The 24771-nt window shown below is 36.1% G+C and overlaps 1 protein-coding gene across 2 annotated transcripts; it reads left to right on the plus strand.

The window, feature by feature from the left end:
• Nucleotides 1–840: 840 nt before the first annotated feature.
• LRRC17 (leucine rich repeat containing 17) lies at nt 841–15513 on the plus strand. Of its 2 annotated transcripts, XM_032688157.1 has the most exons (5): nt 841–901; nt 1805–1891; nt 9916–10790; nt 14190–14345; nt 14598–15513. In XM_032688157.1, the coding sequence occupies exons 3-5, from the start codon at nt 10034–10036 to the stop codon at nt 14999–15001; spliced, it is 1317 nt and encodes a 438-aa protein (XP_032544048.1). In that variant the 5' UTR covers nt 841–901; nt 1805–1891; nt 9916–10033; the 3' UTR covers nt 15002–15513. The 2 variants fall into 2 exon arrangements, with proteins under 2 accessions (XP_032544048.1, XP_032544047.1); XM_032688156.1 differs by lacking the exon at nt 841–901 and having other exon boundaries at nt 1660–1891.
• Nucleotides 15514–24771: the final 9258 nt, after the last annotated feature.

The raw sequence follows: 24771 nt of genomic DNA on the forward strand, positions 1-24771 counted from the left end.
ATTTACCACCTGTGTCATAAGGACACGATCTTGATTACTGTGTTTTATGCAAAAAAAAAACCCCTTACCTACAATTCATCCAGTGTTATTGCCAAGTAATAACATAACAGTCAAAGGAAAGACTGTCCTGTTTCATGACAACGAACTAGAATTCCCAGTTTTCTGCCTAACTATGTTTTAACAAGCTATTTAAATGCCCTGGTCCTCAAGTTGCCACTTTACAAAATCATTCGCATAACCACCCATTTTACACATGGGCTTTCTAAATAGATGTTCAAATCCTTCAGTAATAATGGTAATAGAAGAACTCATACAAAAAGAACTCTAATACTAAATAAAAGAAAAAACCAAGAATAATGAAAAAATAGGGAAAATACATATTCTATAGAATATATATTCTGTTCTATAGAACATTTTTAGCATAATTTAAATATTTATACTATAGCTTCCCTACATTTTTCTAACTAAATTTGAAATATTAGCCTTTCAGAAGTTCCCTTTGGTTTAGTTCATCCAGTGAGAGGGGGAAAAAAATATCTTATTAAAATGCTTTCTCTAACTGTGATGCAATTTGATGCTCTTTTTGGTTTTAACTGTTTACTTAAGCACTTGGTTATAATCATTAAGCACTGCTCCAGAATCATGGGGAAACCCAAAATGGAGCAAGCTGTGGAATTCCTTTCAGAGCTCTCAAATACACTGGCAAGCAAGCCCACTTTCCTCTGGAAGGGAAGGACTGTGGTTTTCCCAGTCTGATGATGATCCCTTTTCTCTGAGTACTATTAGATCATGCTTTCTAGAAGCAGAGCCCTACAGCTCATGATGACACTGCTGAACAAGAAGGAATGATGCTTTTGGGAAACAGAACCAATTACTGGCATTTTGAAAAAGTAACTCAGAGGTAGGTAGTTCTTAACTTTCCTCTAATCTCAGCCCTCATTTCAAACTTCACACTGTCACTGCACAACAGTCTCAGGATGACTGTTATAAACAAGAAACAGATACTCAGTAAAGATCAATTAGAACAAGACTGTTGCCCCATCTGCCTTCATCCTTGGTTCTGAAAAGGTTTTATTAGATGCAAAGTTAAACCATGATATTTGTCAGACTCCACCTCTTTATCATTTCACAGGTATTTTGTAATATGGAGAATCTACTCAGTGTATAGAGAAATGTATGTGGAGTCTTTATTGTCTTACAATCTGGCATTTCATATTGCTTTTTGAGTATGTTTCAAGATACAGTATACATTTGAAAGTTTCTAAAATGTACCACATTCTAAAACTTTGGTTTTCTTTAGCAGTTTAGTAGGATACTAAAATAATCCAAAATATCAACTATTTTTGATTGCAGTTATAAATACTATGTCTATTTATATATTAAAGCAATATAAAATAGTAAGAAAAATTAACTTATTAATTACATTCCTTTTTAGGAAATCAATTGTAAATTTTTCTCTTTTTTTCCAGCACAGAGTGTCTTTTATTTTTTTGATATCTTAGTAAAAACAGCATTTCCAAAGCTCCAGATTTTAAACCCCAACTAATCATGACATAGAATTAGTCTATTTATGGCTACAAAAAGCAAGCCTTGTTCTCATTATGCAGTAAGCACTAGCTGTTTATAGATCTGACAGTTTGCTGGAAGGGATCCAAACCTATAGTGCTATTATTCCTGAGTAAAACTTAAACAGCTGTAGTCATGTAATTCAAAACCCTGGAAGGCTGCTGCAGTACTCTTTCAGCTCCAGTATACCATGAATGCAGGATGCAGCCAGTCATATAAAGGATTCTTTGCTTCTCAGTATGAAAGAAAGACGTGAACTACAAACCTGAATGCAACCTGACATTTCCAAACAGATGAGCCTGTGACAGCTTCTTCCAGAGTCCAGGTATGGTAAACCTTTGTCTGTGAATTTTCTGCAGTGAGCTAAACTCAGATACTGTAAAGTGGGGAAGTTGCTTTGCAAAAAAAAAACCAAAAACAAACAAACAAAAAAGAACCAAAAAAACTCCCAAACCACAAAAAAACAACAGAAAGAAAATTATTAAAAGGACATGTTACAGAATCAAAAGAACATAAAATACCGTTGTTAAAGTATTCTGAAAATTACTGTAAAGAAAAGATGTTCAATATGAAATCGAGTTATCTTCTTGTTGATGTTTGAAAATCCTTTCTGCTGCACTTTTTTCTCTGCTCCTTGTATTGCAAATTACTGGGGAATAGCACTATCATACAACATGTTTCACCATATGAAACCAGTATAATTTTAAAGTTATCTCCAATAACTGCAAAAGGATACTTTTAAAATTAATTGGAACTTTTTTGTGCATACTTCGCAAGTATGATTTTTCAGTGTAAGTTTTCTGGACTTCCTTTGCCATTAATTTTACAAGCAGTGCCTGCTGGAAATGAAAACCAGATCTCTATCAAAGAATGTTAAAAACTTAAATGTGCAGTTAAAGCTTCTCAAGTAATATAATTATGTAGAAGAGTACTATTAAAAGAATATGAAAAATTGAAAGAGTTACAAAAGGGAATTATCCTAAGGTGAGTCACGCAATTTTAGATTTTGATCTGTTCTTTTGGAAAACATTTCTTTATACTAAACATTAGTTAAGAGAGACCAAACTGTGTAAGTAGAAAATGTTAACCAACAGCACTCTGTAAAAGCAAGAATCTATACTCTGAATTTACTTAAGTTTCCATCTGCAGCTTTGGTTTATATCATGCTGGAAACTATTCATTTTACTGAACTACATTTCTAACTGAAATAAATAACAATTGCCACAAGCACCACAAATGAAAGCATGCAGAAAATCAAAACCTAGAATTAGGACCTTCTGTTCTGGTAGACATTTAGTTGTAGGGATATAGTAATGCAGTTCTGCAAGTCAGCCAAAGCAGGCATTTTGAAGAAAGATGGGAACACCCACTGAGGAGCTGACTGCTTAAGGAGTGGCAATACTGACTTTTGGAGCTGACTTTATACTTTCAATATAGAGTGGGAAAACATGCTAACTTGAACTGAACACAAAGACAAAGAAATAGGAAGTACAAAAGAATGCTGTCAAAAAAGGATAATACAAAAATATTAAGAAATTAAATGTAAGATTACATTTCATGAAAAAAAATCAACAAGATGGACAATGTGCATCAGAACTAGATATTAGAAAATAAGAGCATGTGTTATTTCTGGTGTCTGTTTTTAAAAATGGAAATATTTAGTTCATATTAAGAACAGAAATAAAAGTATCCTTCTCTGTAGAAGCCTAAGCCTTTTTGCGTTTTAGGGTCATATCCCACAGAAATAAGTAGCAAAACTCAAACTTGGAGAAGCATACTTCAAACATATCTGATAAAATAGATTATAAATTAGGAGATTGAATTTTATACTCTGGTAGTTCTAAGTCTTTTTAAAGTATATGTTGCTACAAGGTTGCACAACTTAAGACACAGGTAAGCCTTTCTTACTGCATATTGAAAGCTGTGATCAAAACCTTATAATACTTTTGAAGGGATGTTAATTTTCTTTATAGGTCATATTACTAATTTTTTATGATCTGAGAATTTTAACACATTCCTTCTTTTCCATTTTAAAACTTAATCTTGAGCACACAGACTACTAAAAATTCTTGTTTTGTGTTAGAGCTAAATTCTGCAGGAGTTAAATCATACTGGTTCTTCAATTAATTTTGACATTTGCAATCTCAAGATCATTGTTTTAAAGCAATCTGACAAAATCTCCTTCTGATATTTATTCTTGATGGACAATATTCATGTCTACCAAATGCAACAGAACTCTTCAGAGGGAAATTGTAGCTGATTATTTGTGTTGTGAAATACGGAGGTTAAAATGCTTGTATGGAATAGTATGAGAGAATAAAACATGACCCTTACACTCCACTAGCTCCTTGTTCCAATAAAGGATGTCTGACATACCAGAGCAAACTTCACGTGCACTATTATGAAATGCAATACTGCCACCTCTAAGTACTTTGTATTAGTTACCATATACAGAGGACTTGTGCTGAGCTAATGCTTTTGAGATGATGTAAAATGTTTATGAAATCTGTCTGCTATCAAAATCTTCACAGGACAGCAACTTTCTGTACCTTCACATAACCTCAGAAACAATGAGCTTTGTTTTTTTGTCCAAAAATTGTCGATACCAACAGTGGAATCTTACGGTTTTAAATCAGAAGCATCATGTGTGACTGGGAGAGTTTCTTATTAACAAGGTACAAATTTATTGCAAAAGGTATTTTAATAGTGGATAATTTTTCTTTGGTATGTGCTATTTACACATCAAAAGAAATGATGTTCCAAACTTCAGCATAAATATATGGAAGTTTAAAAATACCAGTCCACATGGAGAAAACAGAGATTATAATAAGGATAATACTAATGAGGAGATGAGTGGTAAGATTGGAGACATGAAATACAAAACTTTGCCAAAACAAATGTTAGTTATATGGGGATATGGTGTTACAGACTAAGAAAAACAAAAGTCAAAATGTATTATGCAAATGCCAAAGAAAAATATGTTTCTGAGCTTTGTGGGGATGCTGTGAAAGAAAGACATTTGTTTTCCTCATAGAAAAGGGAAACAATGCACAGTTATCTTCAAATCTACATCCATCTTTGTGATGGCTGCTGTCGTGGACCAGCACATCTCTTGTCCTCCATGGCAGCATTTAATGCAGCAATTCTACCAGCCAGGTAGGCTTCAGGTCTCAAGGGATACATTGAAAACAGACTTTTGTATGATTGTAAATTCTCTGCTTTCAGCTCACTGATCTTCCAAATAAGAGTTTGGAATAAATCCTTCTTTTGCAGTTTTCACACAAGCCCTTGGCTCACACAATACACCTATCCACAATCCTCTGTTTCAAAAACAAATTACTAAGAACATATCTAACTTGCAAACCTCTTGCATCATCAGTGAGGAACTGGACATGGACAAGACATTTTTGGATAGCATGTTCTTTTAAAAACTTTTGTAAACTCTGTGCAATATATAGGGTACTCTACCATATATTTTTAAACATACTAAAAAGATAAAAGAACTGCTATCTAAGTGAAATATATGGGGCATTTATTTAATTTTTCATAGCAAACAGAATCCTGCAAATCACTCAAAAAGAGTATTTGTGTTACATATGCCTCTAAATTTCCTACAAGATTAAAACAAATACACTTTCGTATTTCTGATTAATTTTACCTTGACAGAAGTCATAGGAATATTCCATTAGTATTATCTCTATACAACAGACTTAGAGAAGAGCTCTGCAGCCTTCTGATGTCTCATCAATTCATCCTGACTAATAATAAAAGTCCAGAAGTATATTAAAATTATATTTGTATTTGCATTAATTTATCTGACCTTTTTACGCAGAGTTTCAAAGGAACAAAGCCATGATTAAATATCTTTAAATCATCATAATAATTTTTATTGCCATTTTCTTTGGAATCCTCAGAGTAGAATACTGAGAGACATCTGATGCTACTCTTACTCACTTGAAGTATGGTCATTTTATCATTTTAATTCAAGGATACATACACTATACAGACCTACAGAGCATGAGAACTTTTCATATGATTGAAAGTTAGCACATGTTTACACATTTTGGTAAATCAAGATTACTCTTAGCCAGTCTAAAACCACTGGTGAATTTTATCCATGAGCTCTGGCGCATTTCTCTAACCCGTAATATAATTTACATAATTCTTCCTGTTTAGTTCTAACTTCTATGTGGAATGTTAGATTTGAGTAATTATAGTGCTTCTACATTTTATTGACCTGCAGAAGAGGTACTACCTATAGTGTTCCATATATCGTTCCATTATTATATAATGGGAACAAATCTCCTGAAGAACATTTCACAGTAAATGTCAATATAATAGAAAGGCAAAAAGTCAGCACTTGCACATGAAAATGTAGTAGTTGAGTGCATACCTTTTGCCACATTGTGGTCACCTTGTCACTATTTCAGTTATCAGGCAAAAGGACAATCCAGATAGCCGGTAATTCAATACCAATCAACTAACTCTAAAGAGGACAGTTTGTGCTTTTGAAATATATTCCTGTAACGAAGGATTTGAGAGAGGAGATATCAAAGAAAATAAGTATGTTGATGGAAGATAACCATAACCTGAAGAGGACTGAAGGCACGGGCAGTGATGAGAAAGCACTGGGGGGGATAGCACGATGAGGGAAAACTCCAAAACCTTCCACATGAAAGCAGCACAACCAAGGGTCTGTCCCAAGTGTCTGAACACAAACACTTGTTGCACAGGAATCAACCAGCAGAGACCAAAGTCCACACACAGATACAGAGCTGTGATTTCGTTGGGACTCCAGGGATGCAAAGGGGTAGCACGCACAAGTGCAGGGGTACAGTGAATGGTTCCAGAATATTTAGGAATGACAGCCCAGAAAGGTGAGGACGGGTTGCACTCTACGCAGAGTTATGCCTGAACACATGGAGCTTTGCCTCGGAATGGATGACAAGCCAATCAAGAGCTTATTTTAAGGATTAGAGGCTAGACCTATGAGGATTACATTGTGGTAGGTATCTGCTACAAACTGCTTGATCAAGTAAAGAAGCAGATGAAACCTTTGGGCAGCTGAAGGAAGCCTTACTATTGCTTATCCTGGTTACTCATGAGAGACTTTAACCACTGTGACACCCGATGGAAGAACAATATGGCTGGGCATGAAAAATTCAGGGACTTCCACAGTATGTTGAAGACAATTTCTTGATCCAGCTGACTGACAAGTGGTCTAGGAAATACGTTTTTCAAGGGGTGAAGGAATGTGAAGAACTAGAGTGGCTTTGTTACTGTGACCATGAAAAAGAGAAGTTCAAAATCCTGAGAGAAGAAAACTGGACAAACCACAGCAGAAAAAAACCTGAACTCAATAGCAGATTTTGGCTTGTTCAGGGATCTGCTTAACAGGATCTCATGGAATACAGCCCTGGAGGGCTGTGGAATAATGGATAGGGTTAAAAAGGGGTTACTTTTTTGCCTCAGTTTTTACTGCTGAGGCTTGTCTGAAGGCTTCCCAGGTGCCTTGCTTGGAGCCTATGAGAAGAATCTCTGGAAATGAAGCAATACCCATGGTAGAAGTTAATGTCAGGGAGCACCTGAGGAAATGGAGTGAGACAGGAGTTGAGAAAGATGGCTCTTCTCACTGAGAGGCCTTGCTCAGTTTTGAAAGTTCACGACAATCACAGGAGATTCCTAATGACTGGAAGATAGGAAATGTCACATCCATTTTCAGGAAATGGAAGATCCAAGAAACTACAGGCCAGTCGGCTCCACCTGAGTCCCTGGGAATGCTATGCAGCAAATCCTCCTTGAAGCCCCATCCAAGAACATGAGGGATTAAAAAGTCACAGCAAACAGCCAGTGTGAATCTACCAAGGGCAAAGAATTCCTCACTAAGATGGTAGTTTTCTATGATGGAATTACTGGATCTACAGATAAGGGGATAAAAGCATCTATTGTGCATCTTGACTTCAGCAAGGCCTTCAGCACAGGTCATAGTAACCTTTATATCCAAATTGGTAAAATAAAGACTGGGTAAATGGACTTCAAGATGAGTGAAACTTTGTCTTCACTGTGAGCCCAAAAGGTTGTCACCGATAGTGTTAAAGTCCCACTGGTGTCCTGTGGAAACTGGCATCCCTCAAGGGTCAGTATGGAGGCCAGGACTGTTAAATGTCCTTATAAATGGTTTGGATGGTAGGAACAGAATACATTCGCAGCAAATTCACGAATTATTCCAAACTGGGGGATCTGTTGATACACTGGAGGCTAGAACTCCTACTCTGAGAGATTCAATCTGGAAAAATGGGCTGACAGAAACCTCATTCAGTTCAACAAAGGCAAACGTTAAGTCCTACAGCTGGGATGGAATAAGCCCACGCAGTCCAGTCCAGTCCAGACACTGGACAGAAAGCAGGAACCTACAATCAACATGACCCTGGAGAGGCACACAACCTCTAAATATTACACTGCAATTATAACATCATCTAGCAAATATTATGTTATATAGCAAGCTGATTCTACAGTGTTACTCAAAGGACTTCATAGTAATTCTTTATCCATTCCTTGTAGCTGCTATAGCAAAGAATTTTACATAATCTGTGAAAAATATGAGAACAAGACACTTGGCAATAAATAGGACAGAGATGAAGATATATGTAAAGCAGAACTAAAACAGAGTATTATAAATTAGAATCTCATGATTCTTCTGCAGCTCTTGCCTCTCTAACTTGACTATGACAAGCCATTTTTGCATCAAGTACATAAGCTGTAGTTCATCTGTGGTAATTTTTAAAACCTTTTGTGTAAATACTGGCATGTTTCTTGGCTAGAACCTTGCATGTACACTTCACTACAAAGACAACTAAACTATACCAAATTATTTGTTTATATATCTAACACTAGAATAGCCTATAAATGGATGTATACATCATCTGTCTATTAAGAACCATAATTTTTTAACAAAATATTAATTTTATCTTTAGATTGATTTTATTACTAGAAAAATTTGCACATACCAGTGTCTTTTCTAAGAAATTGTTAATTAAGGCAGAGTGAAATATTGTTTTTCCATCAGAGACAGCAATGAAAAAAACATTAAAGAGAAATAATGGAAGCAAGATAAAACTGAAAATGTTAAACTGGAAAAAAATGGACAAATACATGATGGTGATTGCACTGACACCTTTTAAAAGCTCCCAAAAATATCAAGAAATTTAGTGAGATGTTTTTACAGCTCAAGTGTACTACTGAAGGAAGGAATAAAGGAACCTGAAAACAATATAGTATTAAAATGTATTGTGAACACCTCCAAGCTCATAATAACAAAACCCTCCTCCCAAACTGGTGAAGTTTTGAAGCTTGTTTATTAAAATTAATTGAAATGGAATATATGATTTTCCCTGGTACAGTATAAAACCAATGAGAACTTCACTGATTATCTTTGAATCCTACTAAATTCCATTTTCAAAGTACTTGAGAACACAAGTCTTTATTTTTTATCAGGAACATTTGTGTACCCAAATAACCACAGCACTAGGAAAAAATCTCCCCTCTTGGTATAAATTAGAGTTCATAGGAAAAGTCTGTAGCCTTTACATTTAACCCCTGGCATTCAGAGAGATTCAAGACTTGCAAATTCCTACATTCACCTAAAAAACCCCACAAAACCAAAAAAAAAAACCAAACCCAACCAAACCCACATTATATTAAAGGTGAACAGCTCAAATTCTCAGCATATGACATAAGTATATGAATTCCTCATACACATTCAGTCCATCTAGGTATCTAGGTCAATATCCTGAACTCATGGTCACAGCAGATTACTGAGATGAAAGCACAAATCCCAAAAATAGAATACAGAGTTGGAGTAAACTGACTTGAGAAAATAACTTGAAAACAAGTCCACACTCAAGTGCAGACTAAAACTGTGAGTTTGACAGTCACTGGATGACCTTCCCTGGTCTGGCTGTGTATGTGTTCCAGCTGTTTAGCACCAAGAAAGTTGGAATATATCAGCTTCAAACTCCTCTTTCAAACCCAACTTCCAAGATTAACTTAAATGTAAAGAAGATTCAACCTGATGCCGTTTTCCTGAATACATGAGAACCTCCTGACACAGATAATTTAGAAATTGGTCCATATAGTTTCCCCTGTTTTATCAAGTAGACCTAGTAGACCAGAGACAGTAAAAACAAACAAACTAAGTAACAAAGATAGGACATCAAATCTTCAAAGTATTTGTGAAGCTCCAAGTAATGTGATGATTGAGTACTTGACTGAATGCTGCATATTATGTACAAGCCTCCATGAAAATGTCCATTTCATCTGTTCTAATGTTTTACTTTTCTTCCAACACAGGGATCCCACATACCCCAGCTGTGCCTCCTCAGATCTGTACAACACTGATTCAGACTATTCAAAAATTTCAACTCTTCCAGCTGTCACAGAAAATAACTGGGGCCAGCTGAATGTCAGGATGCAACTAGTTACTATTGTAGTACTACTTTTTCTTTGTAAAGCATCTGACTGTAGAAGGACAAGGAATAGGAGTTTGAAAAACAATGAAAGGGAAAACATCTTAAGGAGAGCATCTAGCACTGTTAAGCGCAATGCCCAAGGTCTAACATGTGATATTTACACTCACCTTCATGAGAAATACTTAGATTGTCAGGAGAGAAAATTGATTTTTGTGGGACCTGATTGGCCAGAGGATATAAAACACATGCTGCTAGCAAGAAACAGGATTCGCAAATTGAAGAATAATATGTTTTCCAAGTATAAAGCACTGAAAAGTCTAGATTTACAACAGAATGATATATCAAAAATTGAGAGCGAGGCTTTTTTTGGTTTGAATAAACTTACCACACTTTTACTTCAGCATAACCAAATTAAGAGTTTATCTGAAGAGATTTTTATTTATACACCCAGTCTAAACTACCTACGCCTTTATGATAATCCCTGGCATTGCAACTGTGAACTAGAAACCCTTGTTACAATGCTACAGGTTCCAACAAACAGAAATTTGGGAAATTATGCCAAGTGTGTGCACCCAATAGAACTGAAAAATCAAAAGCTAAAGCAGATAAAAGCTGATCAGCTATGCAGTGAAGAGGACAGGCAGGACCCCAGAAACATAAAACGGGAGAAGCCTGAGCCTGTCAAACCAGAATTTGATTCCTCTTTGTGCCACATGTATGTGTTTCCTGTACCAACTCTGAACTGCAAAAGAAAAGGTTTGTATCTATCATTATAACTGAATTAATGATTTTAATATTCTTGTTCCCTTACTACGTTTATTTACATATTATGTACTGCAAATGAATATAGTACTAGTACTCAAATTGATACTTTCAATTGTTTTTCTCTCATAATTAGTAGCAATTAGTAGGAATTCTTTCTGCATTTTATCTCTGCTCTGCAGCCCCAATTCCACAGATATTCCTTAGTACTCTAGTATAAGATAGCTAACGAAAATCAACCAGAATAAACCTAAGAATATTGCTTAAGTTACTGAAGGACTAGAACCTTAGTAGTCTGATTTTACAACTATAAACAAACTCATCAGACAAATTAAAGCTGTGCTGAAATGCTGAACTGATTGAGAAAAGCACAGAGAGTCTTTTCTTCTTTCCAGTGTACAAGCACAAAGACAGCAATAACTTTGACAGAAGTGAACTGTGAAGCAGGGCTGGGGCAGCCAGCTGTGCTTGCAATGCCCAAAGGAACTTGATTGCAAGGGAAAGCCATTGCATCCTCACATTTGCTGTGCAAGATTTCTTCTGCTAAGTGAAGAAATTGTGTGCTTGTGTTCACAAAGAAATACCTCCCCTGTGTTCTTCTTCCCAACACGCAGCAAACAATGCAAAGTTGAAGGGCCTTCAAGAAATGTTTTTCAGACACTTGGATCCATTCCATTCCTAAATCCTTCTCAGGCTCCTAAAAGCCACAGTTAAGCCTTAAGGGTAAACCAGATGGGATATATATCAACACAAAAGTGCACATTTATCTGTGCTTTATATTTCCCATATTTTATCCCATGATGAAACAAAGCAAACAACAAAAAAATTCAGAAGAGAATCATTCTTTAACATAACAATTCTGAAATAAGAAGCATTACTGGAAGCAGCCAGCATTGTGAGGATTTTTTCCCAACTTTTTCAAAGCTTAGCCTGCAATACCAGATCACCGCAGCATGTTTTGAACAATTAAACTTCTATTTGCTTTAAGAGCTACTTAATTTTATGTAAAAACCTCAGTGTGCCCTTACTCTTGCACCTTAATGCCAGAGACAAGCTCAGAGTGCAGTATGAGGAAATAATCAGGAATTCACAATTTCAGTATTTGATTTCCATTAAAAATGGTCCATGTTTTTTTCTTTTTTCCATGTTGTTGAATTCCTTTCTTCTCCCTATGGCTCACTTTTCTCTTTGTTTTACCATGCAGCTGCTACATCTTTTTTGTTAATGATTTTGCTGCTTTACTGGCTAACATTTATTAATTTTTTAATGTTCACCTACCTTATCTTTCCTTGTAGGTAGGATCTTAATTATTAGATTAAAGAGTATGGTCTTAATTATCCTTCATAGGATCTTAATTATATCATTATTACTTTATGTCTTCAGTAAACTGTGCTATTGAACAAAAACCAGGCATATATTATAATCTTAATATAAGAAAAGATTGACTTTACAGCTCTCCCTATTCAGTGGTATCAAAGAGATGAGCTGAATATATGAATATACTCAAAAACTTTTGGCACAAAAAATATTACTTTTTTTCTCTGAGTTCATAGAAACATTTGATGTAGTCTGATCTTTGTGGGAGTTTCACAGGGGTTTAGGGTATTTAAAAAATGGTTTATTGTCTTTGGTACTAATAATGGAGAAATAAAATTACTTCAGCCTCTACATGAGGGTACAGGGACTCCCTCCTTCAGGTCAAGAACTAAATATATCAGTCCAGAATTTTCTGAATGTTTAGCATGGACACAGTGAGTATGTTCCAATATTTTTTAGGAAGTACCAGATCTACTGTGCATATGCTTAACAGCTGGATGCAGATATCCCATGGATATTTGGCATTTCTGAACATATGGTAATCTTTGATGAAAGCATTGTACTTACTGTCTTTGTATATGATTACTGTACAGCAGATGCACAATTTCATTGGCATTTTCATCAGAAATTGGAGTATAATGCACACAAAATCCCAGGAAAACATAAAATTTCTCTAAATCCGTATGGACAAGATTTCAGAGTAGAAAAAAAAGGTGCATCCGTTGCCAAACCAGTAAGATGACATGAAAACCTGCAATCCATTATTCCCTTACTATGGAGTGGATGCAAAGACAAGCAGTGTACCAGAGTATGAATATCTCTAAAGTGGTATGACAACACGTCAGGAGCTTTCGGTTTATGCCAGAAAGCTCATGAAAGAATCATCTTAAAAATACATTTAACCATGTGTATGTTCTCTTTTTTGAATTATTTGCTTATATCTCACCAGATCAGTGATATGCCAGACCTTTCAGTACTCCAGAATGAAATACCCTATGTCCTTGATTCTGTTTTACAAATAAAAAGAAATAAAAACATTTGGAAGCAAAAGCAATTTCTGTTTGCTTTTCTGCAAAGAATTTGTATTTACAAGAACAGTTGAAAAAACCCTGCTTTCTAGTACTGCCAAGTCCTCCAAGTCTCTAAATTTAAGCCTTATTTGCCTTCATTTGGTGACAAATAGGCCCTGAAACTTTGACATCTGCACAAGTAGGAAGTCATCCAACCACAGCAGGCTGGAGTAATTATAATATTTATGTATTTATAATACCAGAGCTCTGCTTATAATCAGATAAACGAAAGGAAGACTCTGATATGTTGCTTTAGTCTCAAAAATACCTGATTCATCAGACATCTCCAGAACTTCAGAAGTACTGTGACCACACAAATTTCAGTACAGATCAGAAACTACTTGCTTTCATTCAAAGATGGTGAAATAAGAGATACTGCTCGTTTTTCTGTAATGACAGTGCAGAATTAGAACTCTCATTGAGCAAATATAATCCTAGAGATTTGGTTTATTAACATTACCCTGAGAGGATTCAAACCACAGTCTTCACTTCTCAAGCATGTGCCCTGACTACTGGACTAGGAGCTATTCTTTCTGGAACTCTTTTGCAAGGAACACTGTAAGGATATGAACACAGATGACTAAGAGGTCCATGGCTACAAATGATACAATTAGGATAGAGAAGTAGACAGAATGCCACTATGCTGCCTGGATGGATTTTTATATAGGTATTCTGGTTTCTTTTCTTTAAATGATCAAGCCCTTCACACACACTTTTCGTTAGTATAGTATCTTCAGTATCTACTCTATCCCTATGTGAATGGTCTAGTTCTACTAAAATAAAAATAGAGCCTTTACCTTGCCTTCACTATAAGAGAACAATTTCCACATGTAAACAAAAATTAAATTTAGAAGTTGAAAAAATATGGTGACACTAGCAGAGGGAATAAAAGGGAAAGAAAACACAATGCTAGACTGACAAAACTCTGTCTGAGATGCAACTGTGATAGCTAAGCAGTAAAAATAATCTAAAGCTGATAAAAGCTATGTCTTTTTCATTTTCTAAGATTTAAAGAAAGTTCCAGGTAACATACCTCCAGATATAGCTAAACTTGATTTGTCCAACAACAAAATAAGACAACTACGAGCCAAAGAGTTTGAAGATGTCAGTGAACTGAAGATATTAAATCTAAACAGTAATGGAATAGCTTACATTGATCCTGGTAAGAATAATTTTAAATATTCATTAAAAAGTGATTTCTATTTTATTAGTTATAAACTTTGATCATGTCTCTATCAGATATAAACATGGGGGAAACAGATTTAAAAATCTAGAACTCAAAAAAACTAATAACTGGGTAATTATGAAAATGTTTTCCTGTTGTAGATAGTGCATGTTTTTCCCGTCAGAGATATGCATGGTTTTTTCCAAGCTATCTTCATAAGGTACCAATAACTATTTTTCTATTGACTAGCTGCTTTCTCAGGCCTCAACAACTTAGAGGAGCTGGATCTATCAAACAACAGCTTGCAGAATTTTGAATATGGAGTACTGGAAGATCTTTACTTTCTGAAAGTACTGTGGCTGAGAGAGAATCCTTGGAGATGTGATTACAACATTCATTATCTTTTTTACTGGCTGAAGCATCACTACAATGTTCACTACAATGGCCTAGAATGCAAAATGCCTGAGGAATATAAAGGATGGTCTGTTGGAAAATATGTTCGAAGTTATTATGAGGAGTGCCCAAAAGACAAGCTTCCCATTTATCCAGAAACTTTTGATCTGGACAAAGATGATGAAGACTGGGAGCGACACAAAGAGCAAACAGTTCAAACAGTAAAGAAGCACGGTGTAATTGTCACTGTGATAGGCTAGTAAGGGAACCCTCTTTTTTTAGTACATTTAAATATCTGATACTCTGAAAAACATGCTGTTTACATTTTTTGCTAATTATACTGATTGTTTGTAAGACTATCTGCCTGCAAAGATTTCTGTATATTGCAGATAATACCTACAGAATGGCATTAGTTATCCAGCATCCTTAATCCAGTAATTGTTTCTGACGATTTGTTCTGGACACTCTCGTGAAACATTTTTGGTAAATATTTGAAACTATGCAGCAGAAATTGATAGACACAAACGTACATAATGTGGTGGGGAGGAGCTATCCCATGTATGAACACATCTTATGTGTTCACACAGAAACAGCTGCAGGATTGTGACCAAGACACCTTTTTCTCGAATGTATTGACAGTTCTTTGTATCTATCAGTTTCCTGAAATATTCCCAGAAAGCATTTCTAAGATTTTTGTATTGATTTCCTCTTGTTTCATTGTATACCAAAAAAACCAAACTGAAGACTAATCTTAAATACAATTCTAGAAAAACAGGAATGGCAGTTGTTATACTGATTAAGATTCAAACGCAGAAGGTGGGTTCTACTTGCTGATTTACCAGTGTTCCTGCTCAGTCTTGAGTGAATAACTCAGCCTCTTCTGCACCTGAGTTGCCTTAAAGCCATGAGTAACCAAGACATGGTTGGTTCCCAAACTTCAGTGCCACATGTTCATAATTGCCTTGTTTGGTTTTTGAGGTAGGCAGAGCTGAAATCTTTCTAGGAAGAATTTTAGGTTGTCATATCAGTTTGACACAGATTACATCACTTCCAGGTGACAAGGATCATGTGAAGGATGCTGTGGTCTGCATCCAACACTCCAGTGCCCATCCAAACCAAAGGTAAGTATGCTTTTGAGAGCTCACTAGAAGTGAGGACATTCTCAAAGTTCACCCTTTCCTCAGCTCATTTGTAAAATGCACGTTACAGCACCTCCTTATCACACAACTGTCTATGTGAATACACATTGATTAAAACCTGTGGTTACCCTAATACTACAATAATGGAGCTGTACAAACGCCTCAGCTGGGTAGATGAGATCTCTAAAGATAAAATTCCTTCCTACATAATATACTTAGGACAGTAAGAAAAGTGTAAGTGCAGGGTAGATATTCAGGGCCAAAACTTTAAATTTCTCTTGGCTTTAAATTTACCTTGGAAGAAGTTCTGGAAAACTCCAGGGAGAAAATTTGCTCCTTTAAAGATCTGCAGACAATTGCAGTGTTTGTGCATTCCTCTGGTGCTTTTACCACAAGCCCAAAAGGTCACACATTTTGTTTTTCAAGTGCAATACAAAGCATTCAGTGCTTTTGTGCTAACATGAAATAAAAGAATAACATAAAGGAAAAATTCAGGAGTTATTATGGGTGATAGGAATTCCAAAGAATCTCAAGGCAAACACATCCTGTTATTAACTGCATTCCTTCATGTCCCCCTTTATTCAGATTAAGAATATATTTAATGGTGCTTTACTGATAAAACTGAATAATTTAGCCATTTCTTCCACAACATCTTTCAAAAACTTTATACCAAAAATACAACAGTATCTGACTCATCCCTGTTCCTGGAAATATCTTAAGTATTATCTCAACTATTAAAGGTTAATCCTGAAAAGATGGAACAGAGAGGAAAATCCCATTTGGCCAGCTATATTCACTACATGGGGTATATTCTGGAAACTTGAAAGTGCTGAAAGTAAAAAAAAAATCTGGCACAAGCAGTAGTGGGCATTAAGTGAAGTAGTCCTCCTCCTCTCAGATTCCGAAGGATTATTTCAGTAGAGAAGTATTGAGATTGATTGAAAAGGACAGACAAGGAAACCACAGCAGAACATCTGTTATTGGCAGCACAGTCAATGGAGAAAAGCTGAGTAGGAAAAAATGCATTTATAAACCATAATAAGTTCATTTCTGCAAAGAGTCAGTATTAGGAAAAAAAATAATAGTTTAAGGCAGGCTAAAGTCTGGGTAGAAAAGGCAATCTAGGAGAGGAATACAGGATAAAATCTGTGTGAGAGACCTGTGATCTCTGTGGTCAGTAAAAGGTACCGACTGGAAAAGCAGTGGAGTAAGACAGAGGACAAAAAGCAGTGGCCTAATCGCTGTTGTTCAAAGGCCCTGACCCCCAAACAGATCATGAATGACCCTCTTGGGACCAAGGAACAAGGAACATTGTTCAACTACTACCCTGCAAATAAAAGTTTCCATGTGGACTTGTGAAATCAGTATCAGCTCCAAAGCTCCATGCAAGAGTAGATCTGATTAAGCATCTGGAAATCAACAAATGGAAAGACTTCTAGCAGTGAAGAGAAAAATGGCCTGAAGTTTTGAATGCTGGAATTCTCCTTGGTACTATTTTCCTTAGATGGCCTCTGCAGCTTTCAAGGAATAGCTGGAAGTTCTGTTCTTTTAACTACAATGCACTACAATTTTGTTCCTTACTGTCTAAAAAAAAATTGCACATTTCAGTTTTTTCAATGATACAAGAGAATTGTTATGAAATAGATATAGAACTATTCAAGTGGTGGTTTAGTTCCCTATAATTAAAAAAGGTGTGTGTGATTGGTGGAAGCTGTCCTTGAAAACCTAGCTGGAATCTGTTAGGGTTTTCTGCATGTTGGCATTTGCAGACACCCACACTGAGGATGTGGCAGAATAGCCAGTAATTGCAACTGCAAATAGTATAAGAACACAACAATGGAAATATGAGGTTGGGGCAAGGGTAATATAGGTTAGCATCTTCTCCTGACAGTGACTAGTAGAAAATTCCTTGAGAAAAGATTGTATGAACAAGAAAAGCATATAGGAGTTAGGAAGATGATGCAGAAGGAGGGAACACAAGGAAATAGACAATAATATATTTAAAAAACACACATATGGTAGAAATTACTAACAATTGATAAAAGGTTCAGCATTATGGGGTTAACTGCTATTTCTCTGAGCTTCTTAAAAATGTACTATAAAGTACACCCTCCATCAAACACCACATTCACAAACCACAGTTTAATGTTGACATCTCTATGTTTCTGTACTATTCACCAAAGTCCCAGAAGCACTTCCATGTCTAAAAGAAAATCATGGGCATTCTTCTTCCTTTATATGCTCTTTGAGTCTCTCAGAAATCTTTTGCTTGATTCCCTTTCTTTCTCTGTCCATATCCAGGAAACAATTCTACGATAGAATTGCATGAAGACAATTGCCTTGCCTTCCTGACATGCAGGACATGTACCAGGAGTGTTGTCTTAAGGGATAAACTAGAGTGTGCCTCTCTCTCTTGATGCCTATGGATTTTTGGATTTTTAGCTTTTTGTAGATTTTAAAGTAGCTGTATTATATCCCTCACCCTTTAGCACAGTAGTTTACACATTTTCCCAACACTGTTACCCCATTCCATATCACTCCCTCAAAATTCTGTTAGCTTGTTTAGACTTCCCTCAAGGTAGGCCTTCATTCCATTTAAGAACATCTGCACCCTGGCCTGGACAACAAGATACCACCCAGGCACAGCGACCTTCAAGTCCAGATCTTTGGAGAAGCTCCAAGATCTGGATGTGCTGTGACGGGGAGGATGAGGAAGAGGGGGTCCCAGAGCCCCCTGCCTCAATTTCCAGAGGGGTGTGCCAGGGGGAGGTGCTGGGGGGTGGATAAATCTGGGATTGGATGGGTTAACACCTTAAATTGTGGAACCCCCTGGATGCAAGAGGCACATCATATGTATTCCTGTGGGCCTCAGGCCTGGAATTAAAGGACCCACCACTTTATCTTATACACAAAGTTGGCTCGGAGTCTTGTTTTCTGCTGTCTCTTAAGGCAACGCTCTACTTAAGCCACATGAAACACAGAAAAGATTATTTTGCACCATATTTTGCCATGACAGAGTGCAGGAAAAAAGAATAGATCCGTCAACACTATGACCACTACTGGAACTAAAACACTTCAAAAGCTTCTGAGGAAATGTTATGAATATGGGCGGCAGCATTTTGATGAAGTTCCCAGTCACACATAGAAGGCAAACAATTCTCTAAAATCACTGAGTAGGCAGAGAAATACCACAGACAGCTGAGCTATAATCCATGCATCTCATATAGTGATTCTTCTTTGGCACAGTAACACACTGATTTGCTAAAAAGTCTGAGCTGGAATCATATTAACATTCACATGCAGATATTAGACAATGACTATTATTTCATGAATACACCACAGTTAGAGTACACAAAAACAATTTTTAAAAATTGCAGATAATTAATTTACAAGAAAAAAAATTAATATGATTAGCCAGCTGAACATACCTAAACCACAGTAAATATAACTGATGCTTTAACACTAACAATAAATCTGTGTTGCCAAAATCTGTGCAATTTTGGATTCACTTGAAAAGCTGAGGTCAGAACTGTAGCTTGGGGAAGTTCAAATGGAAAGGTTCATCACATCTGCAGCCTATAATTGAACATACAGTTCAACTCAGTTTGTTAGCTGAAAAAATGTCAAAAAAAGAGAACATCAATATGATTTTCAATCATTAAAAAAAGATAGAAAAATAGTTTTGCAGCAATCTTAAACTATACACAAGAGCTTCAAAAGAATGGCACAAATAGGCTGTATGATAAATACCAGTGAGTTTTAACATAAAAACATATGCAATTAATCTAAATAGAAATAGTGCACTGATTTATATGTGTTCCATGCTTAAAAAGAATTAGTGTGTATCTTCAAAGTTAGAGGAAACAGCTTTATAAATAATGTTTTCTAAAAGCCCCTGTAGACTGTCACATTTCACTCATCACAATTTGTTTAAAATAGCACTGAGTAGATGTGAGTGGATGTAATCTTGATTTTGAGCCTACAGAAAACATTAATTATCAACAAAAATTGGAAAATGTATTGTCGATATGTACACAAATTGAATTTAGTGTCTTTGATATGTGAGAGAAATGGAAATGGATGGCAACCAACATACTGATGTTCAAATAGATATAATCAACACTAGATATGAATCAGTTAAATAATTTGACAGAAAAGGCATAGTGTATAAAATTCTATCACAACTGTTCTTTACATGTTTCTAGCTCTAAACAAAATAAATGTTACTATGATTTTAGTTTTGTATAAAAACACATAAGGAAAACAAGATCATAGAAGGATTTAACATTTCTAAGTACATCACCCATAAAGGATGTGATGTGGTTGGGTATGATTTATTTTTGGCTTGCTTTCTTTATTAGCTGTCAAAGTTCATTATGATATTGGATTAAATTCTTTCGCTAAACAATAATGCTGAGAATGTTATTTTATCCTGTGATTTAAAAGCCAAGACCATGATCAAATATACTTTTTATTCTTGGCCAATTGTTCTTTTTCGTCACCATTCTAGAGAGCAAATTGTTCTCACCCATAATTACAGTCTCTTTCTAAAACAAAACAAATCACACTGAAATTGTTGTAGGCTGCATCAACAATTTCAATCATGTTTTCAATCTGTTTAAATAGTACTTGCATTATAGTCTCAAAACATCAAAATACACTTTTTCATTTCAAATATAAAAAAAATTATTTCCTTTTCTTTTTTATGCATTTGCATTCAATTAAAGTGTAGGCTAGAAAAGAGTCAATCAGCAATATTCCCCTACTACAGAAATACTGAAGTAAAACTGTGCCAGGAACCAAAAACATTTCTTGCTGTCTTGCCTAGCTGTAGAAGAAGAGTTTTTTCTCATGAAAACACTACCTTGATGTTTTCCCACTCTTCATGATAAAATGGCTGAGTAACAGTCAGGATGCAGGTGATTCCTAACGAATCAATACACCTTCACAATTAGCACTGAACCTCTCACACTGATTATAGAGGTTTTAGTTTTCCTGCCTACTTCTCTGCTTAGTGGAGCATACAACCACATTGAAAAAAAGATTACTGACCTGAAACTATTGCAAAATGCTGTCACAAAGGGAATTAACTGTTGATCACACAGTCACATGTACTTCCACACATAGTATCAGGAAAGACTGAGATGATTTTTTACATCCAGAGGGACTCTGTTTTAGCAGTAGAATCAAGTACTAATTGTTTGTGCTAAAACCTGAACACCACCAGGTCGAACATGAGTCTGCAATGTGCCCTTGCCACAGAGAAGATGGATGGTATCCTGGGCTGCACTAGGAGGAGAGAGATCTAGAAAGGTGATTTTTCCCCTCAGCACTAGTGAGGCCACACTTGGGGTACTGTGTCCAGTTCTGGGCTTCCCAGTACATGAGAGGCATGGACATAGTGGAGAGAGTCCAACAGGGGGTAAAAATATGACTAAGGAGTTGGAGAGTATTTCCTGTAAGGAAAGGCTGAGAGAGCCTGTTCAGTCAGAGAAGGCTCAGGGGGTTTGTACCAAGGTGTAAAAATACATGGTGGATGGGTGCAAAGATGGAGCCAGGCTCTTCCAGTGGGGCCAAGTGACAGAGGAGACAAAAGACAATGGGCACATGCTGAAAACACAGAAGGTGCCATCTAAACACCAGGGAACACTTTTATCCCATGAGGGTGACTGAGCACAGGTTGGAGTCTCTGTCCTTGGAAGATATTTGAAAGCTGCTTGGTCATGGTCCTGGGCAAACAATTCTAGGCATGGCTGCTTGGGCCAGGGGCTGGACCAGATACCTCCAGAGATCCCTGCCAACCCCAACCATTCTGTGATTCTATGATAATTATCAGGAGAGTTGGATTCTGTCATTCTCTTATATTAAAGTACATGTTTGCAATCCAATCTTATTTGTCATATGACAGCATTTCACACATAATATAAACCATTCCATGGCATTCTAGCAATGTTCACTCATATGGATATGGCTGAGCCTTAAGACTGGAATGAAGAAAGGAGGGCTGCACTTAAAGTAGTTTTACAGATCTCATACTCACATCACTTCATTATGGCTGGACATACAGAGAAAAATATAGGCAACAAAATGAGACAATGGAGAAGCATGGAGGGAAGACAGTTTGAAGAGAGAATTACAATTAAAAAGAAGTAATATTTACTGATACTTTAAAGCTAGGCCAGTGAAGAGAATAGCAACCTCAAAGATTCACACATAACATGTATGGATGACATTTCTGCATAATATTTACTACATGTTTATATACTAAAATGTCCCATGTCCATAACCATTTGCAGTACTGAATTACTACTTCATATGCAGAAATAAAAATATCTGATATGTAACACTTAGAATGTGCAGTTCTAAGTATGAAGAAGAAACTAGAAAGAACACAGTTAATAAAATCCCATGTCATTTTTCCTAAAGCAACTTTTATATAAGAGAAGTTTTATGTTTCTAATGTAATTACTTTCGTAACTGTACAATAATACATCAATGGCAACAGTTTAAACTCGGTATGGTAACTGGCTGATAGCAAAAATACAAAAAAACTTTATAATTTTATTCCATATCCTGTCACTGAAGAGATTTTTTTCTTAATAATATACATTTTCAAAGAATTTTCACTTAAGATAGGTATGTTAATGTCAGCATGAAAACAGAGAAAAGTTCCACTGTGGTTTATAGAAGAGTATTCTCATATTAGCTACACAACTTTCCATACAATAATGCACACAATAAAACTGGTTTTCATTATAGCAGTATATTAAGTATGATTTGAAATATGCTCCAGAAAAATGATTGCATGCTCTGTACAGGGGTCACTCAAACTGTACAATTTTGAGTCAAACAGAGGCTTTGAGACTCAAATGAGTGTTGTACACAGAAGCAATATACATAAAGCCCTTCTAAAAGTAAAGAAATAATTGCTAATTTTGTTTCACTTCTGGAAATCAAGATAGCTAAGAAGTAAAGAGAGAGTGACTACCTGTCTAAGTGTAGAGTGCAGGGATTACTGAAGTGTAGATTACATTGGGTATACCAAAATATACTTCATAGTAAATGAGTCACTAAAAATTGTTAGAATCAAAAAGGGGCGTTCTTTAAGAGAAACGTTTTATCTGATTTATATTCTGTGCAGTTCTACTGAAATGAACTGAACTGAAAAACATTGTCAGCTACAACCCACTCCTATCACAGAGATCGAGCTCAATTAAACGAAACATGCACAAATCAAGAGTATTCTACTGAGATTTAAAACGATTTTCTGCTTCAACCTATAGAAACTATTGAAAGGCCATAATTCATTAGCTGGAAAAGGACAAATCAGGTAGGGAAATAGCTGATAATGTGTCTTTTCCCACTAGCATTTAAGCACATGGGTAATACATTCAGGTAATTTGCCGGCTCCCAAAATATGCTGCTGTCCAATAAGCTATCTCTGTTCATTTCATATAAACTACTCAAAACAACTGAAAAAATCAGGTTTTCTAGCTTTATGTTCTTATTCTGGAATCTTGGGAGCTTGCTATAGCCATACTCATTTTAAAGATATTTAGGTGGTTCAGAATGCAGTTGGGGACTTACAAAGACTTTTTAAGGTGCAGAAATGTGTAGACCCTCTTCAATAGTAAATTCTTCATTCATGATCATTATAGTTCGATCCATCACAGTCTTCTCTAACCAAAAGTCTGTTTAATTGGGACATGTGGATTATTTCCTTAACTTCAAAACTAAACCTAATTTAAAACTCAGTGTCAAGACCACAGCAGCCACCTCTAATACACAGCAATCATTTTCTGTCAATAACTCAACATCAGGGTACTGTGGTACCAATGACTTTTTTTAGGAAACTATAATTTCCAAAGCAAATGGTTTCCAGCTGGCCCTGAGGACAGTTCTTGTCCAGCTGTAAATACAAACTGGTAGATATTTTTCTGCACAAGAGAAGAACAGAAAGCTGCAATAAATGATAGCATACTAATAATTATATTTACTAAATACCCTGTGATTTTGAAATGAACCACCATGAAATACAATCCACAGTGCCAGAGACGCTAAAAGATCCCTATCATAGGTTCTAGAACTTTGAGGAGTCCAGGCATGCTTTATTTTCCACAGTCTTGCTCAGAGCAAACACAGATTTGGCCTGGAGGAGACAACACCCAGTAACAATCCCCTGTGGAAGGAGACTGCATCTACATACTGGATTCACCAAAAAGAGAACATTAAGATTCACAGAGGGAGAGAAAGGAAGAGAGAAAGGAAGAGCAAAACGAAGAGAGAAAGGAAGAGAAAAAGTAAGAGAGAAAGAGCTCTGCCTTTCTGCAGCAGACGGTTAGGTGCTCAGCTAGAGCAAACCTCTGGTCAGTCTTCTAAACAGGAGAGCTCTTTCTGCAATTCCTATATTAAATAAATTAGTGACAGCTCAAGAAAAAGAAACCAGGTGACAGCCACACAGATTCATAATTCTCTCTGGATCCAGGGAGCTGCAATCTTTTCAAATTCAAAATGGAAGCATTTCATTAGGCTTTCTGTTTTTCTGTAATAATTTTTGTTCCCTCTGTACTTTACACATAAATAAAGCCATTTTTTCTAGCCCACAAATGTATTAACTTGCATGATTTATCACACACAGACAAAATACTTGCAAAAATACTTTCAGCACAGCTGGCTCAGCCTGTTCTCTTTTTGTGTGCGCTCCCCAGCCTTGAATGCTTCCATGCACCCCTCCCCAAACCCCTGCACTATTGCTGTTGTCTTCTGGTTGATACCAGTTCCTAACCCTCTGCATCCTAAAAATTCATTTGCTTTTTATTAGTAATGTGAGTTCTTCTGACCCATTAGGCTTATTATGTATTATAGTCATTGATGGTTTGATTCTGCATTTT

This window comes from Chiroxiphia lanceolata, chromosome 5 (assembly GCF_009829145.1).
Source record: "Chiroxiphia lanceolata isolate bChiLan1 chromosome 5, bChiLan1.pri, whole genome shotgun sequence".
Taxonomy (NCBI): domain Eukaryota; kingdom Metazoa; phylum Chordata; class Aves; order Passeriformes; family Pipridae; genus Chiroxiphia; species Chiroxiphia lanceolata.

Coding starts and splice junctions, on each gene's coding strand:
- LRRC17 (XM_032688157.1), top strand. CDS start 10,034: ATGCAACTAGTTACTATTGTAGTACTACTTTTTCTTTGTAAAGCATCT. Junction 10,791..14,189: donor TCTGAACTGCAAAAGAAAAG/GTTTGTATCTAT, acceptor TCATTTTCTAAG/ATTTAAAGAAAGTTCCAGGT. Junction 14,346..14,597: donor AATAGCTTACATTGATCCTG/GTAAGAATAATT, acceptor TCTATTGACTAG/CTGCTTTCTCAGGCCTCAAC.